Source organism: Dendrobium catenatum, unplaced genomic scaffold, assembly GCF_001605985.2.
Source record: "Dendrobium catenatum unplaced genomic scaffold, ASM160598v2 fragScaff_scaffold_490, whole genome shotgun sequence".
Taxonomy (NCBI): domain Eukaryota; kingdom Viridiplantae; phylum Streptophyta; class Magnoliopsida; order Asparagales; family Orchidaceae; genus Dendrobium; species Dendrobium catenatum.
In genome coordinates this window covers 133,599-153,520 of record NW_021318952.1, presented here as the reverse complement: position 1 = coordinate 153,520, position 19,922 = coordinate 133,599, and the positions used below count along the sequence as shown (strand labels likewise).

Here is a 19,922-nt window from a genome sequence, read left to right as displayed (position 1 = left end):
ATTTTAAAATTATTTAATAGATTAATTAATCAATTTCATTAAATGCAATTTTTAATTAAAAATTAATTCAATTAATTATATTATTATTTTTTAAATTAATGAATTATTCTCCAACAATTCATAGAAGTTTGGCAAGCTCTTAAGGCAAATTTGTAGCTTTTTTGGGGCTATCTCGACAGCCTCTCGGCATTCACTCCAAAAGATGTTTGTGTACCTGATCAGTACACCCCTAGTACTCCGGTATGGTTGTATACGATAAAGTATAAATAAGCATATAATATGATATTCATTACATGACATATATAAGATATATGCATATGACATACATAAAATATTTAACATCCTTAAGATATGAAAGTTAGCATGTGTAGAAAAAGAAATCAAGGCATGTCCCTTTTAGCTTAAAATGTAAATTTTCATTTTATGACATGTGAGCATGTTAGGATTAGAGAATTCCTATTGAGCGTTAGCTCACTCCCTCGTGTTGGGATACTTTTCAGGAGAACCTGTTACAAGAGATGGCTGACAACCTAAGGTTCACTTACAGCCGTCGTGTACCAGTTGACAGGTTCTTTTAATATTTTCCTAGTTATAGTTGATTTTCTTTTGGGTGGTTTTGGCATGTCATGAATAGTTTAGTTTTGAAACCACCTCGTGTATATGAACTCTCTTTTGGAATGACTTGGAATGTTAAATATATGTTTTGGAAAGACTAGAGGCGCTTTTGATTCCTATTGAAGTCTTTTAGAATTTTTATACATGCAATATGATGATTGAACGGTTCTGAACGTCCGATTCCGTTCCCGTCTCGTCTATACGAGCTAATCGGGCCGGGTCGTGACAGTCCATCCATATATGGAATTCTGAACAGCTCATATCATTTCAGCATCGAGTCTTTTCCATTGTAATTAGCCTATGGTTATTTGTATTCCAGAATTTTATTCGCTGATTTTGTACATTGAAGATTTCCTAATGTCGAATAAATTCAATACATATATTGGCCAATTCTCCAACTGTCTTATTTCTTAACAGGCAAACTTACCCCAGAAGGCACAAAATGTGTTGCAAGGCCACAGGCAAGCATTTCAGCTCCATTCAACCTCGCCCCTGTTAGACCAACATATTCCCCTGGAAGCATGAGAAATTTCTATAGTTATAATGGATAAGAGACCGACATCACAAACTTTTCAATGGAAAGAGAGCAAATTTGCATATTTAAGGAATGCAGCCAGGAGGCATGCCGAAACAAATAACCTGGGGCAGTTCAAAAGAAATGTCCATGATTACTTTCATAGCTAAAAAAAGTTAATACATCCAAACAACCCAAAAAAAAAAAAAAACCTCAAAGCTTTAAGCAAGCAAATTGATTATAAAGCAGTTAAAATGTGAAATTGAAGAAATAACAAGGCTCCATTTGGAAATGCTTTATGTTGCCTAATTCTGCTATTTAACACAATAGAATAAATTTTCCAGTAATTGGAAGAAGTATATCAGCTGCAGTGAGAAAATTTTTGCTTTATGCAAGCTAAAAAATAGACCTCTTAAATGATGGGTTGGGCTAACATTCTAGAAAAATTAATTTTCAGGATTTCAGCTTTTAAATTTTCTTATGACAAAAATGCTTGGGATATATTGCCCATAATAGTTTAGTAAGAAAATAATTATTAAATTAAAATACTTAAATGATTAGTTCAATAATAATTAGCTTAACTAGTATACCATTAATGAATAATGAAACAGTAATTAAATTTATAAATTAGAATAATTATGACAGGTTGTTAATTACTCAATAATTGGAATGAGAAATTAAACTAGTTGATAATAGATTGATACATCAAACTAGTTAGGATGATTAGGAATTAATTAGAGTAATGAATTAATAATTATGGTAATAAGATATTATACTCAGTAATATAATAATTAATAAATTAATTAATCTCTTAATTAATTATTCTTCATCATCATTAGCCTTATCCCAAGTATTCGGTGTCAGTGTTATAAATGTTTGTTTTTCATTTGTTCTTGTTGCACATTGTTTGAGGTGTTAAATATATTTGCAAATTATTTTGAACAACTTATCAATATAACCTTACGTCCATAATTGTCAACGACAAATGACACACTATAGCACAGTTTCTTGGGGAGCCATAATGCATGGTGCATGACACAACGTGCGCTATTTTAAACATGATACACAATATAGGATAATTGTAAATAAAAATATATATTAATATAAAATACTATTAAATAGAAAGATCATTACAATAAAAACATCTGAAGTGATGTTTGAGTATAAGTAATCAACACCTCAATTACTCAAAATTTAAAATATTGTAACCATTTTTTCAAGTTTCTCTCTTTTGTCAGAAATTAAACTTATTTTCTAAGGACTCACATCATCATCATCATCAAATGTCTAAGAAATACCTCATTTCCTTCATCAACATCATATATCACAATTCATAATCCTCTTTATTTGCCATAAAAATACATGTCATACAATTACTACCACCTTTATATGCCAATATTATATATTTTCACGCAATATCTTTTTCGGTGGTTTGAACTATATTCGATATTCATTTGAATACCTATAAACAAGCATATATTCAAACATTTTTACCCTCCTTTTAAATGTATGAATGAAATGGTGAATAACAAATAACATACATATAACATCAACTAATTTGATGAAACATAAAAGATATGCTCTCTTTTTTTAAATTAAGGCACATTTACATGTAATGATAACACTATTAAGTTATTAAATAAATAATAAATTTAATCAATTTAAATATAAGATTAATCTTAAATTTAAAACAAACTGCCCGCACCATTTAGGTTTTGCATCATGCTCTATTGCTCCTATATGGCGCAAATAGCACGCATCATTTTGAACATGTGCATAGCGCTAAGCAAATAGCGGATGCTATTTGTGCCGTTGACATGTATGCATAGATCTACCTCTTTTCCTTCCAAACTCTCTCATACTGATTTTATAGACACCTCATAAAAAAAAATTTCTACCATTCATTGTATTTGTACAACAACTAAATTTATTTTCAAACATCTTATATCAATAGATGTCTCTACACCCCTTCCAAGCATTGTCGCACATCATCCTAACACTCTTATTGTTGTTATTCAAAATAGAAATCATTAACTTTTTTACAACCCAACATTTGAATTCATACAATATCACCAGCCCAATTGCAATTTTATAAAATTATCTTTAAACGTCTATGATATCCTCTCATCAAACAAAATTTCTGAGGCACTTCTCCATTTTAAATATCAAACCTTGAATCTAGAAATTATATTCTCATCTATATCTCCATTCTTCTATATAATAGATTCAAGGTGTCTAAATCTATCACACCTAGGTCCCATCTTTTCTACAAACAATATAAATAATAGTTTTTAACATCATACCTACTAAAATTATATATCACATATTCCTGAGTCTCTTCTCTATTTTAAACATCCAGTCCTAACCCTAGGGCTAAAAGTTATATCCTCATCTATATATATATATATAATCGGGAGGGGTAATTAACTATAGGGGCTTGCGCCTATAGGAAACCAGAACTCAGATCATAAAGTCCTCACAAAATGAGGGCGAAATCTCTGGGTAGTGTCTTATCTACAAACCCATCTGCCTTCCAAAATTTACCTCGGAACTTAGTTCGTTAAAACTCCCTTGCCGAATAAGAAAAGCGAGCGGAGGCCGGGGCCGAATTTTCGGAGCCCACATTAGATATTAAGATAGCCTAATTAATTATCAAGTATTAAGACAAATAAAATAATCTAGTTAGTTATACATTAGTTCATAAAAATTAAATAATCTAAAATAAGCAGTTACTATTTAATAAATAGGATATTAAATTAGCATAAATAACTAAAGATTAGATGGTCTAAATAATTTTTAAACAAATAAAAAAATAATTTAAACTATTAGTATGACTATTTTAAGAAAAAAAAAATAGGACACTCAAATTCCCTTATTTATTATTTAATTTAGGATTAGTTATAATAATAAAATAATTTAAAAGTCTTTTTAATGCATTTCATAAGAATAATAAATGATCCTAATTAATTAATTTATTAATTATAAAACATATTACAAATAATTATGTCAGTGAACTAATGCGACTAACAAGGATAATATTAGATAAAAATATACTGATTAGTCATGTATTGATTAATTAAAAAATAAACTACTTCATTGATTTATATACTAAAAAACAATTAGGATATAAAATTACATTTATATGGATTACATATATAAGAAATAAACTTTTAGTAATGAAATGAATATCAGTATCACAACAATATTTATTAAAGAATTCTAGCAATTATGACATTCTAAACAATAGTCTTAACACCAATTTTACCAAAGAGTCCTTTGCTTTACTTATCAGCATAACACTATAAAACAACACATGACACCATTTCATATACAGAGCCTAAGCTGCAGAAAGAGTTTTTTGACCGCCATACTCTGTAAAGTCTGAAAATCTTCCAAAAAAAAAAAGGAAGATAAGTTAATTAACATGCATGTTTAGACAAGAAAAGCCAAGCCTTCTCTGGCAAGTACATATCACAATATGCGAAAAAAAACAAAAATCCTCAATAATGGGCAATAAATACTTATCAAGCATAGAGCAGAAAACAAAACTTAGTTAAGAGCTACATTTCTCAAAATTTAGGATACGCAGGAAGGAAAGGATAAAGTTCACTAAGCCACAGGTAAGATCTTCACCAAAAAATCCAGGAAGCCTTGATAAAAAATATGAAGAACCTATGTCTGGGAACAATCCCAAAGCTGTTTCTGGCATTGCAAAAACCTGCAACATGTTTTCACTGTCAAAATTTTAAAATATTTCGCATTCTTACATCTAAGCTCCTCATTGGTTAAGAAATGGACTTCATATTCAGTATTAAGCTCGGATAAACACATGATACCAATATGAACATAGAGATTAGTGCATACAAGAGTTACAATGCTACACGCAAATAGATGTCCCAACGCAATCAAAGCAGAAGAATGCAAGGGCAGTTAAATACATAAATGTGAAATAAACATGCGTTAAAAAATTGTCATTTAAAGATCTGAATATTTGTGATTTGACTTTCATACATAATTAGTGACTCTTTGAAGAAGTGCTATAAAGGATGTACTCAGTACAACTGTATTGATTTTGTACTTATTGTATTGTTTGATCCCATAATACTCTCACATAGAAATATAAACTACTCCAAAACCCAATTCACATGCTCATAAAGTCATAAAGAACGTGTCCATGCAAAATGGTGAATTACGAGACTTATATCTTTCATTGAAAATAGCTCGTAAGGCAGGTCTTACGGTTTTGATTAGAAGCAGACCAATGATGGGTCTTATAACCTAGCCCTTATAAGCTAAGATGCCCGTAGTTTTGTTTGTTTGGGTTTTAAGGTCTTGCAATTTATTTAGTAATTTTTCTAACATGTGGGTCTTATGACTTCAGTTATAAGTTTTTCGTTAGCGGGTCTTACAACCTAGCCCTATAAGTTAAGTTGTCCATTTTGTTTAAATTTGGATTATGGTGTGATATTTCATTTACAAAAATTTCCTAATTAATAGGTCTTACAACTCTCATTAGAAGTTGCCTAGTTATTTGAGTAGGACATGTCTTATTGCTTCCCTTTAGAAATAACCCCCTGGTGGGTCTTACAACCAAGCTCTATAAACAAGGCTACCCAGTAGTTTTGTTTGTTTGGATAAGTCTTACGACTCTTATTAGAAGTTGCATATAGATGGGTCTTACAACCTAGCTCTACAACAAGGCTGCCCATTTTGTTTTGTTTATTTGGGCTTTAGAGTCTTTCAATTTATTTAGCAATTTCTCTTAAGTGTGGGTCTTACGACTTTACTCAGAAGTTTCCCGTTAGCAGGTCTACAACTTAGTCCTATAGGTTAAGCTGCCCATTTTGTTTTGTTTGATAGGTCTTACCATACATGTCAATGGTGCAAAATAGTCTGCGCCATGGTGCACGATGTGGTGTGTCGCACATATGATGCTATTTACTTTGCGAAGTGCGGCACATCAAAATAGTGTGTGCTATTTGCATCATACATGGGCAATGGCGCATGACGCAAGGCGCTCATGGCGCGTGCTATTTTGTTAACATGTTATAAATTTTAAATTTTAAATTATAATTAATATTTTTAGGTTTATATATTAACATTATAATCATGTATTCATTAATTAACCTTTAAATTAATAAAATATCAAAAAACTTTGAAGGATTTAATTTTTTTGTAGGATTTAAAGATATCATTTTTTGTTATTAGGAAGGATTTAGGATAAATTATGCTTAAGTCCTACTCAAATCTATTGATGGAAGTTTATGTAAGATTTAAAATCATCATTTTTGCTATTTGACATTTATGCCTAAATTTTACTATAATCAACCCATTATTTGTTATTTAATGGTATTTAATATTAATGAATATATATTTTAATTATTTTCTATTGTGTGGAATGTTTCAAAAGGTGTGCGTCATGCCGTGCACTATATACCATGGCTCCACAGGGATCTTTACGCTATGGTGTGCCATTCGCCACTGACAAATATGAGTCTTATGACTCCCTTAGAAGTTGCCTGAAGATTTAATTTAGAATAGATTGGATTGTACCAGTAGGCGCTTTAGCTTGTAATTGTTTGTTAGCTTGACACTAGACTTTTAGTTTCTAGTTATTTACTAGCTCGACACTTATTAGCCAACAATTTTTGCTGTGTGATACTAATGTTTTTGCTACAATACCTTGCTCTTTTTCTATCAGTACCATAGATTGTACCAGTAGTTACTTCACAGTACTAGCAATTACTTTACTGTATCAGTAGTTAATTTACTGTACCAGCAGTCTGTTCTACTTTTAGTAGCCTGTTCTATTTCTTTTTTACTATAGCTTAGTGTAACACTTGTTCTTTTTCTTGATTTAACATTTGTTTTGGTATAAATCATTTTGTTTCTCTACTGTAGGTACTTGGAGTTTGTGCTACTTCACAGCTAGCCAAAGAGCATTAGAGAGTTTGTTGAGTGTTTGTGACTTGGAGAGTTTTGTACAAGTGTCAGTGTTTTAGAGAGTTGCACATTCTTAGTGCAAACATTATTTTTATATATTTTTTTTATAATTGCTTAATTAATTAATTAACCAAAAATAAATTTTCTAGTTAATTGCATTCATTAATTAACTAATAATAAATTTGATTGCTCTCATTTAGTTAATTAACAGGCTCCCAAATTTTAAATTGATTTCAAATTTTTAAAATTGCTCTCATATTTTTAATCAATCAATTAATTAAATTGCTAGTTAATTTTAATTAATTACGGCGCATCAAAATATTATGCGCTATTTGAGTCATGCATGGGCAATGGTGCATGGCACAAGGCACTCATGGCACGTGTTATTTTGTTAACATGTTATAGATTTTAAATTATAAATTATAATTAATTTGTTTAGGTTTATATATTAACATCATAATCAAGTATTAATTAATTAACCTTTAAATTAATAAAATATCAAAAAACTTTAAAGGATTTAATTTTTTGTAGGATTTAAAGATACCATTTTTGTTATTATGCAAGATAAAGGATAATTTATGCTTAAATCCTGCACAAATCTATAGGTGTAAGTTTATGTAAGATTTAAAATCATCATTTTTGTTATTTGACATAATATTTATGCCTAAATTTTACTATAATCAACTCATTATTTTTTATTTAATGGTATTTAATATTAATGAATATATATATTTTAATTAATTTCTATTGTGCGACATGTTTCAAAAGATGCGTGTCGCGCCGTGCGCATGGCTCCACCAAAAAAAAAAGGTGCCGCCCCAAGCCTCCAATGGGAGCAGCCAAAGCATGGGAATTACCCAAGAGAGAGGCACGACCAGCCCATGAACCAAACAGCCAGCCCAGGATCCGAACAACTAAAAAAAAAAGTCAGTCCATGACAGAATGGTACAAAGGCTTTAAATCATGGAAAAATACCCAAGAGAGAGGCACGGCCAGCCCAAGAACCAAACAGCTAGAAAACCAACAGCCAGCCCCCAAGCAGGAAACCGAAGCAACCAGCAGAACCCCACTTCTGCAGAGATAACCAAGACACCAAGCAGCCAAAGAAAGGAAAAATGGGCCAAGCCCAATAAGAGAAATTCAACCCACCATTAAATGCCCAAATATCCAAAGAAAGCTAGCAAATCAAAGGAGCAGCTTTTTTGGGAATTAAAAATCAGCATTTTGCTCACATCAACAGGGATTGGACTGTACCAGTAGATGCTTTAGCTTGTAATTGTTTGCTAACTTGACACTAGACTTTTAGTTTTAAGTTATTTACTAGCTGGACACACACGCACACCTAATTTTGATTTTTGGGATACTTGGCTTTATTTGAAGTTTGCATTGAGAATAAGCAAAATTGTGAAGAGCTAAGAGAGAAGGGACATAAAAGAAAGAAGAAAAGATCATGTGAGATAAAAGAAGAGTATATATTTTAGTGAGCAAATTTTGTACCATCTTTTTATATATAATCTAGTGGAATAAGTATCTCAATTTCTACGGCCATAGATTTAGGGGAGGCTGCAAGCTTTACTGAACAACTTTAAATAAATTATCCTTGTTTTCTAGTGTGTTTCTTTATAGATTGTAATTCCCTCGATTTTGTTCTTTATTGCTCTCAAGCCCGCATTTTTCCGCCGACATATGCAAGAGCAAGTGATTGTTGGGCACTGCTCTAAAGATCTCTGTCAGCTTGCAACTATTTCGGTCTTGCAACTATAATCAAGCAACTTCATTGAAAAGATCATAAAGAAAATAGAATAATGATATATTAAATGGTACAATAGAGCTTGAGGTATAGAAACTAGTCATTCCATTCCAAGCAATTAAAGAGATCATACTGTTTTGTCAGTAGCGATCCGAAATCTACCATGTATGGAAACACCAGCCCCGCCTCCCATCACAATCCCGTTGAGAAGAGAAACCTTGATCCATTATTTATGTAAAAGTAAAAATAAATCAAATGCTGTAGGGAGGACACCAAGAAATAACAAGAAGAGATAATGACTTCTGCATGCGCTGTAATTCACCTGAGGTTTGCTGTAAGTTGCAATTAGGTAATTCAATCTAAACTCATTCCAGAAAAAATTTGCACCATTAGTCCAGTGACCTTTTTCACAAAGATGGCAATATGTAAGGAATAACTGGGGAGAAGAAAAGAAAAAGCAATAATAAGAAGTTAAAGAGTTTCAAACTAATTGATGCGGACATCCGACGGTGGACGTAACTCAATGGAAGAGACGATGATGAACGGCCGAGATCACTCCTTTTTTTATCTTAGTTTATTAGTTGTATTTTGATTTAATTTTGCATTTCTCGTTTTTACCCTTATTTAAGAGTCTTGTCTTATGTAATCCCAAGGGGCAAAGTTGTCTTTTTTAATTTCTTTTGTTTTGAGGCCTATATATATAGAGACCCTTGCTCTTGTAGTAGCATGATGGATTATTAAGTGAAAAAAAAGGTTTGCACTTGTGTTCTTTGGAGAGAACTTGGGTGAGATTTCTATGGGAGGGAATCGAAGCTTCCACCAGCCGCAGGATGGGTCCGGGCTCGTGGTTTGAAGTCCCTTGCAGAAGGGCAACGTATTACCCGTCAGCTGCAGGATGTGTCCGGGCTCACGGTTGTATCTTTCTTTCCCTAAATCTTTTTCTACTCCTCCCTTGACTGTTGGCCAAAATTACCCACTTTCCACCGGCCGATTCTCCCACAAACTCCTCCAAAGCCACAAGCCTCCTCCACTTTATCCATATCAACCGCCAGCCATTAACCCCTCCACCTCCATAGCCGAACAACCACCTCACCCCTAGCCTCTTCCCTCCTTCATTCTCCCTCGTTTTCCTAAATTAGGTTGAAGATAATTTGAAAAGAATTTTGAATTCAAATCCAATTAGTTTGAAATTCAAAACCTTTCCTAAATTACTATATATATATATATGGAAAGTTCTTCAAATCAAATTCCAATCAATTTGGAATTATATTTGATTAAATCCTTTCTCCCTTAATTGAAGACTTGATTAATTTCCTTTTTCTTTCCTTCCATAACCGGCCCCTTCTCTCTCTACCTGCCGCTCCTTCCCCTTTTGCTCTTGATTGGAGTCAATCTTGCTTGATAGCATTTTTTCCTATTTTGGATGTGTTTTAATATGGAAAGCATTTGAAATTAAGTTCAAGTGTATTTAAATTTCAAATCATTTCCCTAATTTAGTTATCTTATTTTAGGAAAGTATTCAAATCAAACATATTTCAAATTCAAATAGGATTTGATTTAAATATTCCTCCCCAATTTAAGGTTCCCCACTTGGCAAGCATTTAAATCTATCTCCATAAACTCCCAAGCCCCTCTTAATGTCGCCAGCCCCTCCCCCCCTTAGTTATTTAATTCCTTAATTGGATATCCAATTATGAGATTTAATTAACCACCCCCTTTTCCTCATTTAATTTTAATTTCAATTTTCAAATTTCCCCCTCACCCCATCCGTTCTACATCACTAATATTTCAATCTTTGTATTTTATTGTGGTTCTAGCAACCAAGCTGGCTTCAAAATCCATTTTAAGGCATATGAACTAACAAGACTTGGTTGCAAAAGGGTCTTTTCTTCATAGTTTAGATATTCGACAAAAATAATTTGGGGAAAACAACATGGGCTATTAAAAAACCATAGTTATACTGGTTTTTTTTTAAAAATTTTTTTTAACCATAGTTATACTGGTAATAACAAGATAGTACCTTCATTAATAGAATGCGCAACTTCTGCAACATCTCCACCCGCACAAAATGCTCTGCCTTTTCCCTGAAATCATCGCAAAAAATTATAGTATATCAAAACACGAACAAAAAAGATCTTCCCCTTTACTGAGCGAATGGTGAAAATTGGCCAGTACAACTATGTGAACTATGCGAATATAGTTCAATAGCAGCTAGTCAAAAAGTAAGGACGGATGGGCAAAAAGTAATGGAATGTTCCCCAAACTTATTTGAAAGACGACTATTTTCAAAGAATTAATATAAATTCACACTTAATTTCTAGATTCATTACCTATAGTTTATTTACAACCTTCAAGAATTTAAACCAATCAGTTGTACAGAATTTTCCGTGTAACATTCTACAATACTGAACTGAAATTAAAGACAAAAAAAGGAGATTATGACAAGCGCAAAAATATATGATTTATAACTTCTTATGACAACGATCAGGTGAAAATATCGATTTATCATTCCTACCATTTATAAACTTAGCTGCGTGTACTCTTTCTGATTTGCAAATTATTAGCGAAGTAAGAATATTAAGTTTTTCAATAGAACAGGGGCAAGTAGTCACCCCACCTCCATGTTAGGTAATAAATGTATTAAGTAGGTTATAGGTTAATATTTAAATATTAGATAGCTAATTAGTATGCTATAGGTTCTTATAAGTCTTGTAATGCTATAAATACCCCTCTTATGAAGCACAACCACGAACACGATAATACAACACGACAATACATAGCCACATCAACATGAAATAACCCACAAAGTAGGACACGATTTGCGGTGGACACAATATTAGATTTTATAATTTATTAATGATAGTCTGCTTTATATGGTGAAGGCGTCGCTCAATGAAGTGCAATATCATATGCATAAACTCAAAAAAAGAAACTTAACAATAACAAGAGAAAAACAAACAATATTAATAATAAAAGAAATATTTTATCACATGTTATTTATTAATAGCGCTTCAATCACTAGCGGATTCCAGTACACATCCCCCCCCCCCAAAAAAAAAAAACAAAAAAACTCTTTCAAAAACAAATATTAGTTTATATGGGGATTAGTTTTGAAATCACTAGCGCTTCAATCACATGTTATTTATTGCAGTTTCTGTATAAATCCACACGATCAACATAAGAAGTTTGTATAATAATGCGTACATAAAACAATGCAAATTGAGAATATTTACTTCTATATTCAACTATGATTAATCGCATCCAAATCTGTCACTCTTGTAATTACCAAAATTACGCAATTCAGTAAGATGCTACCTTCAAAATCAACAACTTTACTTTTGGATCCTCCTCATTAGCTGTGAAATGCTTCAGCAGTTCTGTAATCTGGAAAGACATGGCAACGAAATGAATAAAGACATGTAATCTTATTCATTACTTGAACATTATTGGAGAAGCGCTGAATCCAACAAAAAAAAAAATGTAAATAATTTATCCCTAATTAATCAAAATTGAACACTAAATATGGTAGGCAACCTCAGATGTTTTTGTCCATTTGTTATCTATTTGATTTAAAGGGATGCCTCCAAAAATAGTATGTATAGCAAGACTTTCATAACTCTTTAATCACATCACGAGGTGAAATGGAGTGTCAAGTCAACAAATTTTGGAAGAAGTCAGGTGAGTAGTTCAAATCCCACCCATAATAACGTTTTAAAAAAAAAATCAATGCTAGAAAACTACAAATGGAAGAGATGCACTTGCCATTTTTAATAATATGTTGAAAAAGTTCATTCTATATACAGAAATTGAAAAATGATACCATTCCTACGAAGGAATCTGAGGAAAGTTTTGTTATGATATAAATACATGAAAGTTCTAATTAATACAGAAAATTTTCAATAATGATTCTTAAAATGGCTGCAAAGTGCCCAAAATTTTTGAACAAAGCATGTCAGAGATGTCATCACATAAAAAAAAAACATATATGAAAAACTAAAAACACTATAGAAAGAACCACTTTATAATCCAACTAAACTATAAATTATTGCAAGTATAGTTGTGTAATGAAAATGGACTTCGAATATTGATAGAAGTTAGGCAAGTCGATCATATTGAATTTGATATTGTCCTGCACGTAATCAACTAAACAAGAGTTTAGCAAGCCAATTCATGGGTTGTCACCTGGAAGACCCTCAGAGATTGGCATTAGATATGGGATGGGTAAGTGAGTCAAGCCGACTCGTGAGCTAGCTTGGGCTAGGGCTCGGCTCGATATATGGCTCATGAGCTGAGCTCGATGAGCTAATGAGAAAAGCTTGAGACAATCCTGACTCAACTCGTTAGCTTGCGAGTCGGCTCGTTTAAAAATATAAATATAAAGTATTATTAAAATAGATTAGGATTCAAGATATTAAGTACAAGTTTTTAAAATATTTAAAAATTATATCTCACTTTCTTAATATTAAGTGATTTATTATTATTTTTCTTATAATTTATCATTTTCTTTTTATCGTTTTTTGATAATTTATCGTTCTTTAATAATAAACAAGTCGGCTCGTGAGCTAGCACGAACTCGTAGAATAAAGCTCTAGCTCAAGCTCAAACTCAAACTCAATTAATCAAGCTCAAACTCAAGTCAGGGTTGACTCGAGCTCGGCTAAACTCGTTTACACCCCAAAGATAGGTTGTTAGATATTGGATGACGTCTCAAGATCTTTCCTTAATTTTATGGATTTCATGTAGGCTATATTTAAAATTGGGCAATAAGCTATGCTTCTCGAGGTGCGACTCAAAGATGTGCTTGCAAAGCACCTTGAGATTATAGTCTCACATGGGAAAAAAGAGATATACACTGAAAATTAGTGAGGCATGCCTCAAGGCACACCTTGAGGTATTTTTAAAGATGCATTTTTATTTATTAGGGAAGAATAAAGTGATTGACATTTAAATGATGAAAACACCTGTTAGGATGTCAACAAAATTGAAGATGAGAAGGCAAGAAAGCAATCAATTGAAACTATGATTTTAATAAAGATCCTCCAAAATATGAGAGTTGGAGAGACATCTGAATTTGGTATCCTAAATAGCTCATTTTAGGATATATTATCATTTATTTCTCGATTTTTGTTTATGTTTACTATTTTATCTTAGACTTCTTGATTATTATTTAATGCTTACAAGCTTTTTATAATGTTAAATTATGATTTAAAATTATTACACTTAAATGTTTATTTTTCATATTATTTTTAGAGAAAATGATCAAAATGATTCTTTAACAATTTATGAAGGACAAAAATAATCTCCAACAATATTAAAGAATCATTTTGATCATTCAAGTCTGATGGACCGGTCCATTCAATATAGCCAGCCCAAAATAGGGCCGACCCGACTCAGATAGCGGAAGCGGGAGTGGGAAATGCACACATACCTGGAGCTAGGGAGGGAAATTCGGCCTCTTTTGTGGGGCCCAACAAACCAGTAACTCCTTATGTTAGGAGAAGGATTAAGAAAGGAATTAATATAGAGTTTGAATTCAAATAATAGAGGGAGATTGTAAGGAAATAAGGTTGTTTAGGAGGGAATTGGGAGAGCTTATTTAGGGATATTTTAGGGTTTGTTGGGTTTTTTTTTCATGCAGAATTTTGTGAGTTAGTGATATCAACTATTTTTGTGAGAGATCCTAGTAGCATCTAAGGTTTGAGAGAGAAGGTCATCCTCTCAAAAGAGGGTATATTGCTTGTTGGATTTGCATTTCTTATTAATAAAAATCTACGGTTTGTTAAATTATCTCTTACTTTGTTGGCTGCTTTGATACATAGATATATCAAATTGGTATCAGAGCAATTTATTGGGATTGATGACCGGAAGAAGAGTTAAGGCATTGGAAGAAAAGTTGGAGGGGGAAGTCGGGCAACTACGAGCGAAAGTGGGATCAATGAATGAACGTATTTCAGAGATAGAAGGAAGGTTTGGAAATATGGAGGAGATGATGAAGCGGATGTTGGAGCTTCATACTAAAACGGCTCTGCCGGAAGCAAGGAGAAATTAAGAAGATGAGATATCAAGAGAAGATGGATAGGTGAAAATTTTAGGAGGGGAGGAGAAAATACCCCACCCGGAGCCTCTACCGGGAAGGGTGATGGGTAGGGAATATAAAAGTAGGAGGGAATGGGAAGAAAAGAACTGGCGAGCTGAATTTGGAGGAAAAAGGGAATATGAACGGCGAAGGGAGGAGAGGGAACTGTGGAGAGATCCCAATGCTCGCATCATGGGAGGTAAGGGAGAAAGGGGACATTGAAGCATGCGAGTGCGCGTGCGCGAGAGTGGGTGGGTGGCGAGATTAGAAGAATAGGGAGCTAAAATTGTTTGTATTTGAAGGGGAAGATGCACATGGGTGGATATATAGGGTTGAGAGATACTTTGCAGTGAGCGGGTTGACATAAAATGAGAGACTGATGGCCGTCGCTCTATGTCTTGAAAGAAAAGTACTTGCATGGTACCAATGGAGAGAGACAAGATACCCAATCAATTTATGGGAGGAGTTTAAAAAACGCTTGTTGGAGCACTTTTAAGCCTAGCAGGATGGATATTACTATGAGCAATTCTTTGCATTGACACAGGTCGGCACTGTGATGGAGTATCGGGAAAGATTTGAGCTTTTGTCAGGACGAAAAGGGAGGTTATCAGAGAGGGCTCCTCAACCATTATGATGACCTGTGATATATATCAAAAGCATAAGTATTTAGTTATCTCCAAGATGGCTCCTCCAGCCATTATGATGAGGAAATCAATCAGAGATTTCGACATGTGTACCGTCGTCGGAGTCGTAGATCGACGGCTACGATCCAGAGTCTTTACTTTTGATATATTTTGTAATTTATTTATTTTTGCATTTTCTATTTTCCTAGTTTATCCCTATGGGTAGTGAGTCGCTATTGTAGCCCCGAGGGCACTTGTGTCTTTCTGCTTTTCTTTTATTGAGGCCTATATATTAAGGTCTATTAGCTTTGTAATGGTTAATGATGCTTATGAATGAAATTTTCACTTTCTTGCATGATCTCTTTGTGAGTTCTTGAGAGGAGCAACCCTAAGTGGGTGAGAGCAATATCCGTCAATCTTGGTGGATTCCAAGGTTCGCGGTTCATCGTTTCTTCCTTTCCACCACATCCACCATTCTCCTTCCCTTGCTCAATCGGCCGGCCTCATCATCCCCATCATCCTTCTCCTCCTAAACCAAGCCTTCCACCTCCCCTAATCCCCAAGCCGTCGGCCCCTTGGCCCTCCCAACCGCCGGCCACCCACCCATCTGCCACCTCTTCTCCCTTGCTCAACCCGCCGGCCCACCTCCCCAGCCATCAAATCTGAAATTCAAATTTCAAATATTCCATTATTCCCTTTCCTAAAACAAGTCTTAGTCAATTAGGAAAGGTTCCTATTGGGAATTCAATTAAATAATTGAATTCAAATACTTTCCTATTGTCTAAATCTAAGTTAGAAAACCACTCTATTTAAATCAAACCTGATTTAAAATTCAGATTTTGATTTTATTCTTTATTTAATCCTTGGGGGCCCACCTACTTAAAACAATACCCTCTCTTTCCTATCTCTACTTGGCCGGCCCCATCAAAGCCCCTCTCTCTCCAATTTAAATAATTGCTCCCAATTAAACTCCCCTAATCATCTCCTAATGCCGCCACCCCCTCTCCCACAATTCCTCTCTTCCACTTCAATTCTTTCCATTTGAATTTGAAATCAAATTCAAATTCTTTCCCTCCAATTTCACTTAATATGAAATTAATTTCAGGTTTCTAATAATTCTTCATAATCCTAACCTAGATCTAGCCGCCCCATCTCTTCACCTCCTCCTACCCGAGACCCCAACCGCCCCTCTCCTCTTCCTCTTGGTCGCCCCTCTCAAGCGGCGGCTCCCCCACCACAACACCACCACGATACGCCAATGTTCTTGCATGGGAGATCCGGAAGTTGATCATGGGCTTATTCTCAATTCTCAAGGGGAGATTGACGTCATCAAATCACCATTCTTTGACCCCGGATTTGGATCCGAAAGCACCGTCAAGGAATACGTTGATCGTATCCTCCCTCACTTAGCGGACGTCATTGACGAACAACGACCTACGGGGAGAGTAGAAGATCACCGGACGCCCACCCGTTCCTCCAACTCCGACTCCTTCCCCGGCGACTAGCACCCTTGGCATCGCATGCCTTGTAGTGGCGTCTCTAAGTTTGCTTGTAACATTCTTCCGCTAAGCCAATCACTACCAAGAGTGTGAGTGAGGGATCCCAAGGTGAACGATCTAATTATTAAACTGTGAATTTTGTTAACTTGGCATTTGCTTTACTCATTTATTTGTTGTTGTTATTTTGCAAGTATCCTAGTAATCTCAATTGTAATCGCTTACCAGCACTTAGTCTTTTCATGGAATTTTCTAAGATCTAACTTGAAGAATCATCCGTTTATATTTAGCCAAGCAAAGTTCACATTTTACTAATTTCTTAAAAGCAATTCTTGTTCATCATCATTGTTTCACATCACATTAGCTCTGCCAAAAAAGTTATGGGAGGAGGTGACCATGAACTTCATTAAAGGGCTGCCAAAGTCAGAAAGATACATGATGATACTAGTGGTAGTGGATCAGTTGAGTAATTATGCCCACTTTATTCCCCTTCGCCACCTCTATACAACAATATCATTAGAAATGATTTTTATGAGGGAAGTGGTGATACTACATGGGATCCTAGAATAGATTATATCAGATAGGGACAAGATCTTCTTGAGCCTGTTCTAGAAGAAATTGTTCAAAATGCAGGGGATCATTCTAAAAAGGAGCACTGCTTATCATCCTCAGACGGATGAATAGACAGTGGTAGTCAAGCGGTGTGTGGAGACCTATCTGCAGTGCTTTATGTCATATACACCCAAATTGTGGGTAAAATGGTTGGCTTGGGCAGATTATTGGTATAACACTTCCTATCATTTGACAATATAGACTATACCATTCAAAGTGTTATACAAATGAGATCTGCCTCACTTGATACATTATGGGCAACGTAGCACACCGGTAGCTTCGGTAGAACAATACTTGGAGGACAAAGATAGGATCTTAGGGGAGATAAAAGGGCATTTGTTGAGAGGATTTATTGCTTCTAGTTTGCTTCCAGGTTTGTTCGTTAAAATTATTTAGTTCACGTATTAGTTTGATGGACCGGCGATTGAGTCGATGGGCCCCACTAGGGTGGGCAGTGGGCAAAAAGAGAGGGCGGCTCAAAGGAGAATAATTCCACCTTTAATTACCTACCATAGAAAACTAAAATTGAGAGGGAATTAGAAAATGTTTATTTAGGAAAAGAAGGCTAATTTGAATTCAGATTTGAGAGTGAATTGTGAAAAGTTTATTTAAGGAAAGATAGTTGATTTGAATTTTGATTTTGTAGAGAAATAGGAAGGTATATATCAGGGTCAATTGAGTTATTTTATTTTCATTATGTGAATTGTATTTTGTTGTAGTTTTTTTTTGGAGTTGTTCCTAGCGGCGCCTAGGATTTATGGAGAGCCAATCTACCTCTTGAATATCATATCAATTTGTATATTGATTTGTTTTGCCGAAATAAAAATATTTCTCATTGATTCCTGCTGTATTTTCCCTCGTTTATTGTTGTTTTTGCTGTGAGGAGATCATATTCCTATCATACTTATTTGCTTCAGTTTCTTTCATAGTGCATATTAATGAACTTCTCACATTAGATTTTGACACCATCCTACAACATAAAGCACACTATCCCTCCATTAAGAGAATATTAAATTGTTCCCTTTATATTTAACACAAAAAGGTTGAGATATATAAATGAATAACAAAAGAAAAAGCAAGCAAAGACAGCATATTCCATTTCCCAAAATTTTTATTCAGTATTGCGATGGCAAAATTGAGCTTATTAATCATTAGCATGCTAAAGAACGTCCATCATAGCAAACTTAAAGGAGGATGAATACCATTTGAAATGAAAGAGCATTCAATTGCCGGGGCCTGTTCAATGTTAGTATCCTTGCAAATCTTTTCTCTTCAACCAAAACCTGAGAAACATCAAGAACACAGAATGATAAATTAAATTAACTTTACATAATAGAAACAAGAATAGCTTTGAAGGAAAGGAAATTCTAATAGAATGTACAAGCCTGGTTGAGAAAGGTTTATGATCGATGTTAGATTAGCAATCATTCATAGAACTCATAAGAAACTTTTATAAAATGAATCCATATTTGAGTTTTGTTAGTGTTATGACACTACCCAAAAGCAAGGCACCACGATAAAACTCAATTGTGGAAAAAATTAGGCAAGATCTTGCTAAGACATTATCCATAAAAGATACACATAACTTTCGTTGGGATGAAAACTTAACAACAGTTAGCTAAGATATCAACCATACGTGACACTCCACACCTTAACCCAATTGTAATGAAGAGTTACTGAATGTTGACTAGGACTCAAACTAAGATTAGATTTGCTATTTGAAATTTGAGGACTTTGAATGAGAAAATGAGAAGCAATGGGCACAACAATTAGATAAAGAATAAATATTGCATGCTTGCTAGAAAATAAAAGAGAAAATTTCAAAGACATTGAATAAGGTTGCAATTTATTATATTTTGGAAAAGTTAACAATAGAAATAGGGTAGGAATGGAAGTTCGCAAAGAGTTGAACCATAAAGTTGATGAGATGTGGTGTTAGTAATAGAATGATTTCTATTAAGTTAATTATTGATGAGTATATTATAAATATGATTGGTGCTTATGCTCCTCAAGCGATATTAGAAAATGATTTGAAAATTTTATTTAGGACGACATTGGATAAATACTACATTGACTGTATGAGGAACACATAAGATAATCATAGGCATCACTCATAAACATATATGCTCTACTAGTTTGGGCTGTGAGAGGATTCATGATAGGATAGAATAACACATAGAAATACAATGGAGAAGTAATACTTAATCTCATAGCACCTTATGTCATTATAATGACTATTACATACTTTAAGAAGTGAGAAAAATATCAAATCTATCAAAAAATGACTTAGGTT

The 19,922-nt window shown here is 33.9% G+C and overlaps 1 protein-coding gene across 1 annotated transcript in view; it reads right to left on the bottom strand.

Moving 5' to 3' along the window:
* Positions 1-19,922, bottom strand: part of LOC110114234 (3-hydroxyisobutyryl-CoA hydrolase 1) — a 45,237-nt gene that overhangs the window by 24,682 nt on the left and 633 nt on the right. Inside the window, exons 2-8 of the mRNA XM_020847037.2 lie at positions 18,832-18,912; positions 12,138-12,206; positions 10,843-10,906; positions 9,145-9,224; positions 8,956-9,039; positions 4,763-4,847; positions 1,043-1,128 (exon numbers count right to left, since the gene is read on the bottom strand). Coding sequence (XP_020702696.1) covers positions 1,043-1,128; positions 4,763-4,847; positions 8,956-9,039; positions 9,145-9,224; positions 10,843-10,906; positions 12,138-12,206; positions 18,832-18,912 — 549 coding nt within the window. The remainder of the gene's footprint in view (positions 1-1,042; positions 1,129-4,762; positions 4,848-8,955; positions 9,040-9,144; positions 9,225-10,842; positions 10,907-12,137; positions 12,207-18,831; positions 18,913-19,922) is intronic.